Here is a 9,004-nt window from a genome sequence, read left to right as displayed (position 1 = left end):
AAGGCGATTAATATATGCTGACCTTACATAGTTTCTAGGACCTTAAAGTTAAATTCTGGCTGGTTTATGGATAGTAGGTTTCTAAGGGAGTACTCAACTTCAATATCACAAATTTCCATGAAAATCGATTGAAAAATTTAAGGAGGTCAAAGGCTGATCTTGACAAATTGGTGAAGGCTATTAACTCATGCTTGCTATGCATAGTTTCTAGGGCTCCAAAGATAAATTTTGGCTACTTTCTCGAGAGTAAGTTTCTAAGGGAGAATTCAGCTTCAATATCACAAATTTCCATGAAAATCGATTAAAAAATGTGAGACTTATAGGCAGTGGAAGTAATGGTTGATCTCGATTATTCGACCGGACGATCCGCGTCCGCGGTAACGTTAGTTACTTCAAGTAGGCGGAAATAATACCGCGGGCGCATCTTTTTAAATGAAAATTTATCCGACTCAAAAAGTCGCCGTAATGAGGCTAAAGCAAATTTAATTGGACCGAGCCGTGTCGAGGGTTTGAAAAATAAAAAACCGTGGAAAAAATGTGGAGAACGCATATAAACGAATCGTTATAATTTTGGTGTTTTTAATGAGAAAATTATTTTAAAGGTTTTTTCGAAATTTCACACTTGGCTGAAGTGAGAGTTAGGACCTTTTGGATTAAGAGAATATCGAATAATAGTTGGAATTGTGATTCACTACATCGAACACACTAGCATCGAACTTTGGCTTATGATAGAATTTTTGAACTCTTCACGTCATTTTAAATATTTCCAAATTTATTTATTTTTTTTAGTTTATTTTGAACCTCAAAATTGACCTATAAAATTGCCGTATCTCGGAAACTAAAAGTGGTACAACCTTCTGAATAGTTGCAATGCGTTCAGTTTAGTGAGCGTATGGAGAAGTGGTTGGATATGTGTTTATTGGTTCATTAGTTTTCTCACAATTTTCTTCCAAAGTTAGGAAATTGAAATTTTTCGGCCAAACGTTTACAAAAATATTTTTTTTTTTTATTTAAAAAAACTACATTAGCATTAGGCTTTTGGCTCCAGAAAATCCTGACTTATGATGGAATTTGAGAATATTTATTTTGATTGCATCAATATGAATTTTTTTTTTTTTTTTTAAATTTTACCCTTTAAATTGACCCCTTTAATTGCCATATCTCCGAAACTACAAGAGGTACGACTTTCTGAATATTTTTTTCATTATACTTAAAAGAAAAAAAATTAAATAATCGTTTAAATTTTGATGATCGATTTATTAGACAAATATCCTCCAAAGTTTAGAAATCAACAATTCTCGGCCAGACAGAAAATTTTCAGTAAAAAAAAAATTGTTTTTTTTTTAATTTAAAAAAACTTCACTAGTAGCAAGTGTTTACCCTACATATCGGGAAAATACTAGGTTATGATAGGGTTTGAATTAATTTGAGGGAACTACACGTCTTTGAAATGAACAAATTTTTTGACTTCAAAATTGACCTCCAAAAATGCCTCAATATCAAGAGCTACAAGAGGTACGACCTTTTGAATAACTTCATTGTATTGAGAAGGAAGGAAATATGAAATAATCGTTTAAATTTTGATGATCGATCTATTAGTTTTCTCACAAGCATTCTCCAAAGTTGAGAAATCAACATTTTTCGCTCAAACAAAAAATGTTCAGTTTTCTTTAATTTGGAAAAACGTACTTACACTAGTAGCAAATTTTTAGGACTAGGGTTTGAATTAATTTTAAGGATCTACAGGTCTTTGAAAAGGAGAAATTTTCTATTTTTTAACTCCAAAAGTGCCATATCTCAAATTCTGAAAGAGGTACAACCTTGTGGATAGTCTGATTGAATTTAGAAGGAGAAGAATATGAAATAATCTTTTGAATTCTGATCATCGATTTATCAGTTTTTCCACAATTACCCAGCAAAATTTTCTTAGAAGAACTTAGTTGCCTTAGTTTAGGTTCCATTTGGTTCTTCATGACTAGATAAATTATATAAAAACTTAATTATTACACAAGTCCACCCCTTGAAAAGGGCTTAAATTAAGAAAAAACGATTCCGCAAAACGACTCCCAGAGACTCTTAAACACTCTAATCACAATCGATCAATGGATAAAGGAATATAAAGTTAATTATAAGTCACCCCCGAACAAGACGAGAGAGAGTGCAACTTGGAAAACACTTTTCCTATATAACGACCACAATGCCGAGCGGATCCTGCAGCGAAATAACGATGTCCTGCCTTAGGGATGAAAAGGTCCTGCACTCGAGTGGGTGCACGCGTCCAAGTGATTATTCCTGTTTTTTTTTTGCTTTAGTTTAGGGTTAGAGATAACGAGATTTTTATTTTTAAAAATTTAAGAAAAATAGAGAAAGGATTAAGCCGCTGCAAAACGTTTCATTTCTCTTAATTTCAAAACAGAAAAAACAAACTAGTGATAAACAGAATCAATGCGACACGTCCCACTTAAATCAGAAATAAAAGGGCCCCCCCGATCATCCACAAAGGGCGTGTTAGTTTATGCGGGAGTAAATAAGATGTTTTGAATACATTACGGGCCGGGGCAATCTCGGGTTTTGAGTAATGGGCCTCGTTAAGGGATATAATAGTTGCAAATTTGCGCCCGGGTGTCAAATTAGGGCCAATCAAGGAGACATTTGTCAGGAAATGACGCCCTTTGTTGGATAAATAACGGGGAGGTTTAGCGACGAGCTATGTGCGACTGAATAAATCGTTTTCGATGTTAGATGTTAGGCGAATTAATTCACAATTGATGTTCAATTAACTATTTTTTTTTTGGTTATCACTCTCTTATGTTTTTCCAAGCAGCTGAATAGTGATTTTTCCTCTTTTTATAAGGTCTGATAATGGTCCTAAATTAATAGAAGCTCGTGTTATGGATCAAGGTTGAATGTGAAAAACTGCAGCTAATAATGCTCATTTTAAATTCACGACATAGGAGAGCATCTTTTTTATATTGGGGCCTGAGATAGGTTTTAATGGTCAAATATGGACAACCGTTAGTTTTTTCACCTTTCATCGCTCTGCCATTATGTCTCGTTTTATCAGTATGTTCAACTGATGAAGACGTGTTTTCAGTCGCTCCATTACATAGTCTATTGTACCAATATTTGGTTGTATTGCGCTACAGCCTAAGTAACACACGCTAGTTAAATAATCGTTTCTTTTTGGCTGAACTTTAACGACAAATATCGAATAAAATATCCGCGTGATATACATATTTGAATCAACACTACTATTCTGTACAAAATTTATGTTTGAGCATATAATCAAATCTAAGAGGGAGCCGTTTCCAGCTCAGCCAGGCCGAGTGAACTCATTGATAATTTGACTTAAGCTGTATGCCTGAAGTAGAGAAAGAAACCTTTGCGTATGGATAGATTCCAAGTTATTTACGTTTATATTAAAATCGCCAAGACAGAGGAGATTGTCACACGACAAAAGATATCTACAAATGTTAGTTTCAAACTCAGTCATAAAATCATTTATATTAGTAAGACCCGGGGGCCTATAGAAAACACCTATGGTGCTTAGTTTTAAACTGTATCCATATTTGCTTAGAAAAATTGCAGTCAAAATCATTTAAAATAGAATATTTTATGGTATCTCTCACATAGACTACAATTCCGCCTCCTCTACCTATGGTAAGGTCGCGCATAATCAAGCGAAAACCTTCAATTTGTAACATCTCATCATCAATAAAGCCCGAGAGCCAAGATTCTGTGACGGCAAAAATGTCAAACTTATTTAGTAGGATCCCAAGTAACATTTTCTCAAGCAGTTGGTTTTTAAAGTTGCCTTTTAGCCGCACCAAGGTTCTGCAATAGTCATTGGCTTGCTTGATAGAACTATTTAGGTTAAATTTTGTGCTAATAGGAACTAGGAACCTTAGGTAAATTAAAAATCTAATTAGTTCTAGTCAAGTGTCAACAATAATGTTGTTATGGCAATAAATGAGGGCTTGATTGTTTGAGATAATAAGGTTTTGGAGAGGTTATATTTCAGCATTAATTTGGCAATCAAAATTCCAATATAGAACGATTTTAGCATTAAAATTACCTATTCAGAACCATATGATCTTAAATCAATTGCCTAACTATTTGGCACTTTATACGGCCTATTCCGGAAAATATAGCATTTTTTAACACCTAAAGGACTTGCTAAAAGTCATATGGATAATAAGATAACTTTATGGGATAAGGTTTAACCAACTAGTCACAATAAAACACAGTTTGTGGACAGTCGCGACGATTAAATCCTATGTCACTTATGCTTAGAATACAGAGATGTCTTGGCACAAAATTGTAAGAAGTTGTAATTTTAAAAGAAAAGTGAAGCGAAATTTCCAACGAATTACAACTGGTCAGGTAAATATGACAAATAAAATATTGACAATTTTGGTAGTTTATAACGTAAAAAAAAATTTAGTTTGCAATAGATACACCGGAAGAAGATAACTCTCGTTATTTAACTGATGGCGGCATTGAACCTGACCCTCTAGAATCAGATATTCACGATGCCAGTACCAGTGGCTTAACAGAAAAACCGGCTTCAGAACAACCAAGTTCATCGATGGATTGGAATGAAGATGATGAAATTGATGACTTTAAGAAATTTGATTTTAGTCAAAATTTAAAAGATTGGGCACTAAAATCTAACATTAGACACGTTGCCATTAAAGATCTTTTAAAAATTAAAAAAAAAATACAGAGGTCAAGTTTCCGAAGGACCCTAGAACTTTTTTGGCTACTCCATGTAAAATAAATTTACGGGATATTGCGGGAGGTCAATATTGGCATAATGGATTAACTAAGTGCTTGCAAGAAATATATCATAACATAGAAAAAAACCAAAATATGTCTATAAATATTAACATCGACGGATTGCCGATTTTCAACTCCTCGAAATACGAATTTTGGCCCATACTGTTCAATGTCAATGAAATGTCATGTAAGCCAATGATAATTGGTATATATTATGGAAAGACAAAAATGTAGTGTTAATACAAGGATTAAAGTAGGTATGATTGCTCACAGTAACCAAAAACATATCAAAATCACAGATTTACAGAATTTTTTACAGTATTCTGTAAATCTGTGCCAAAATATGAAGTCCAATACTATACAATTTTTAAGTTTTAAATATTTAAAAATCTGCTTTTTATATGTATTACATTTTTGTATTTATTAAATTTACTAATAAAAAAATCCAAAATTTATAAAGAATATAAATCTAAACATAAATTACCTTTATTGTTAAAGCTTTTTTTTTAACTTTAAAAAGTCAAAACCCATTAAAAAAGAGTAAAATTAAATAAAAAATGTAATTTGTTATGACTAGTGTTGTGAACGTTCACGACTTATTCGTGACGTTTATCCTCAACAGCACAAATAAGCATGAATCCGAACGTTACTAAAAAATTTAAACGATCCCATAGCGTTAGCGTTAATATTAAGTATAAACGGTCCTTTAGCAACAAGACATGGCAACACCGGATCGCCTCGCATTAGGTTGGTTGTCGTCGATTGTTGGCAGCAAATAACATCTGACAGTGTTGATTTTCGGGGATTCACATCGTATTAATTTATTGGAAATATATACAATCTTACAATCATTATATTTCAATTTTTTTGTGGTGCTAATATACTTTGAATTGAAATATTGCATGGGTGTGTTAAGAGAAAAATGATTTGGTACTCATAACCTCTAAACTTGCAACAATCTGTATTTATCTTTATCAAAATCGCTTTGCCTATCTTTATTATATGAACTAAAATGAACTTACCTTTTTATGTACCTAAATACAGCCCTGTATGCAATTTGAACGATAAAAAAACACACTTTTATTTTCACAGTAACTGGAACCACCAAAACCAAACGCAAACTGAATTGCAATAAAGAAGACTAAAGAAATCCCGCGTAGTAATAAATAATGCCAGGGTCATTCTCATTTAAAGTCGTTAAACCAATAGTGAAAATCGTTCATTACAAAATATTTAATATTATGCAAAAAAACAAACAAATCATTTTCTAATCATGTTTTATAACACAATTTGGCAAAAGCAGTGCAAATTTTTTTTTATTTTACCCATTTTTGAGTGATTCTGCTTACTGAACTTTGTCAGGTTCGTCACTATTTCTTAAAAGTCAGAAAATTAGCCTTAGACCCAGGTTAAGAATTCTTTTTAAAACATTAATTATTGCAAGAAGCCGATGGGTAATTTATTTTTTTTTAGTTTCTATTTTTCTATAAAAAGCAATACCATATTTTATGTGTTTTTCTAAATAGTGACGAACCTGACACTGATGTAACAAACCTGACAATGATGCTAAAAATTGATAGAAAACAAACACATTTAAATAATAATTGTTTTTTTTTATTAAATGGCTCCAATTACGAAAACGTTTAACCAAAAATGTAAATTCTAAATTTAACCAAACATAACAAAATAAACTTTAAATTTTAAGTAACTCATAACAAATAATAAAATACTTAGGTTAAATTAGTTGATGCCTTCCCCATTTTCAAGCCAAAACGGCGTTTTAAACTGTAAAATTCGTTTAGTTGCATTAGTAGGTGCTTCAATAGAACCCACTATATCTTCAAATTTATACCAGATCTTGTCTTCCTTGATTGGCCAAATGTATTTATTGACTCCTACAGAATGCAGAACTTTAACTTCACAGGATTCATCGTTATTTGTATCAGTAACAACGCCCGGATATATCACATTGTTATATTTAACAAGCAGCCATTGATCAATTTTTACATTTTCAAAGGTCACAGGTAAAAATTGTTGTTGTTGAAGCTGTTGTTGAGGAGTGGTATCTTCTGGGTTATCGTCTGAATCTACAGTTTCACAGTCTTGATAATACATCCGTTGCAATGAATGACAATCACATGTTGTAGGCAATTTCTTGCAAAAACACGATAATTCGCGTCCATATAAATCGGACTCAGAATCTTTCAAAATAATTTGACCTACTTTCATAATGCCTTTAGTCATTTTGTAACGATTATTTATTTCTTTTTTGGAATCAAAGTTAATGACATCTTCTAAATCGATCCAATAAAGTTTCACATTTACTTTTCCTTGAAGAAGCCTAAATAAGGCTTCTGCATCTGGAATGTCATTCCCTTTACAGACAAGTCCATCAGCTACTCTTTTGACTGCAGCCCCAACACCATCCGGAGCACCCTTACCATGCGAAGCCTCTGAAAAGTTCCATGAAGCATTTGAAAATCCATAATCTCTAAAATATGTATTCAAATAAAAAAAATTGTCCTTGTTGCGGTATTGTGATGTTGGGCCATCACTAAAGAAGTTAACAGTTTGCACACCATTTTGTTTTAGTTCTTCTAAAACAGGACGTAAGTGGGCCCAAATAGCAGGAGGGTCATGCCGAGTACAGGAAGAAATGGTACATATACTTTCAGGAGGTTTATTGTCATAGTAAACTACAACGGTATGGAGACTGGCCTGGTTGTGTGAGGAACCGAAATGCATTGCCTGTATTTCTGAACTCATTTTGCATGAGTAATTTTCAGAAAAATCTATATGTACAGCAGCCTCTTCATAAGTTAGTTCAGAAATACATTTTTGCCTTTGACTGGCTTGATGATTTTTTTAAAGACATGCCAACAGAACATTGTTTTTAGTTCTGCATTAAAATTTGTGCATAGGTTCTTTAGCATTCCAGATTCACGGATAAGCTTTGTTTTATTAACAAAAAATGTTTTGCCTGATTTGCTCCTTTCCTCTTTTTCAAGTCTCCAAAAGTTCCAATTAACTAATTTATTTGGATCTTTAATATCCGCGAGGATTATAGCGGCCTGATCTTGGCATTTTGGGCAGATATTTTTCATGCAATCTTTTGATTTTACATCACCCGTAACCAGCTTACATACGTTTTCGATGTTGCGTTCTGTGCATATTTTTTCTTTTACTAAAGTATCCAGTTTATGCTGTATATTGGAATGTTTTTTGCACAAGCAAGAATCTCTATCGGAAAGTTTTGGTTTCACAACCCAACAAGGTCTATGCCTGCAAAATGTCGCAAAACTAATTTTACTACAAGGAAACTCTTTGCAAAACTTTTCATAAAGATTTTTAAGGGTTTCCTTTAGCAATCTTTTCTGATATTTGATCTTGCCTCGTGTTACTGTTTGTTTTTTTTCCGGTGTTAACGTAGTTATGTCATCTCTATTAAAAAAGTCTCGTATTTTTTTATGAAGTGGATGTAAAGTAAGTCGACATCTTCCTTTCCCTTTTGACATTGTAGTTGAAGAATGACATTGGAGTACCTTTTTAGTTCTTGTTAAAAATTTATATTTTTTGACAATGGTTCCACTAGTGGCTCTAGAAATAATTTGCTTTTCTTTTTCGTTGTTTGTTTTTGAGTAATTGTCTTTTATTTGTGCAACTAGTGCATTATGAAAAACTAGAGTTTTTTTTACAGTTTCAGGAACATTATATCCTTTGGTATCTTGGATGGCTTTACTGTAAGGACTAGCTGTTTCACTTTTCTGACTCCCTGCCACAACATTCTTTTTCTGGTATCGCTGGCAACGTTTCTTATACTTCCGTAAAGACTGCTTTGTTTTTTCCAAGTCCTTTTCCAAGCGCTTGATTTTCCTGTATGCAGCAGTTCTGTCCTTGCGAAGTCTCTTTCTTCCGGAAGACCTGTTAGCCTCTAAGTAAGATTGATTTCTTGGAGGTTCATTTACTATTCCAACATCTTCCATAGGAATATGATCGGGCAGGGGTATCGGACTTCCCGGTGGAGTATTTTGCTGAAGAAATTGGTCCTGTTCACGTTCATGTTTTTTTATCAGCCGACTTTTCTGTTGGTACAATCTCCATTTTTTTCTTTGGTAACGCTGCTCCCTATCGGAAAGTTCTTCTATAGACTTTTTGGACTTCTTTGCCCTCTTTCGGCTTTTTTCCAAATATTCTTGTCTTTTTTCGGGGTTTTCTTTCAGTTTTT

The 9,004-nt window shown here is 33.2% G+C and overlaps 1 protein-coding gene across 1 annotated transcript; it reads left to right on the top strand.

The window, feature by feature from the left end:
* Window positions 1-4,001: 4,001 nt before the first annotated feature.
* Window positions 4,002-5,241, top strand: LOC126741330 (uncharacterized). The gene is made up of 2 exons (XM_050447733.1): window positions 4,002-4,383; window positions 4,445-5,241. Exons 1-2 carry the CDS (start codon window positions 4,303-4,305, stop codon window positions 4,778-4,780), a joined length of 417 nt encoding a protein of 138 aa, XP_050303690.1. The 5' UTR covers window positions 4,002-4,302; the 3' UTR covers window positions 4,781-5,241.
* Window positions 5,242-9,004: the final 3,763 nt, after the last annotated feature.

Source organism: Anthonomus grandis, chromosome 10 (assembly GCF_022605725.1).
Source record: "Anthonomus grandis grandis chromosome 10, icAntGran1.3, whole genome shotgun sequence".
NCBI classification, from domain to species: Eukaryota; Metazoa; Arthropoda; class Insecta; order Coleoptera; family Curculionidae; genus Anthonomus; species Anthonomus grandis.
The sequence above is the reverse complement of the archived record's forward strand: the minus strand, read 5'-3'. Positions and strand labels throughout refer to the sequence as shown.

What these genes read in the sequence shown, in the direction of transcription:
- LOC126741330 (XM_050447733.1), top strand. Translation starts at nt 4,303, where the DNA reads ATGTCTTGGCACAAAATTGTAAGAAGTTGTAATTTTAAAAGAAAAGTG. An exon ending in AACGAATTACAACTGGTCAG is followed by an intron (nt 4,384 to 4,444) that starts GTAAATATGACA and finishes AAAAAAATTTAG; the next exon opens with TTTGCAATAGATACACCGGA.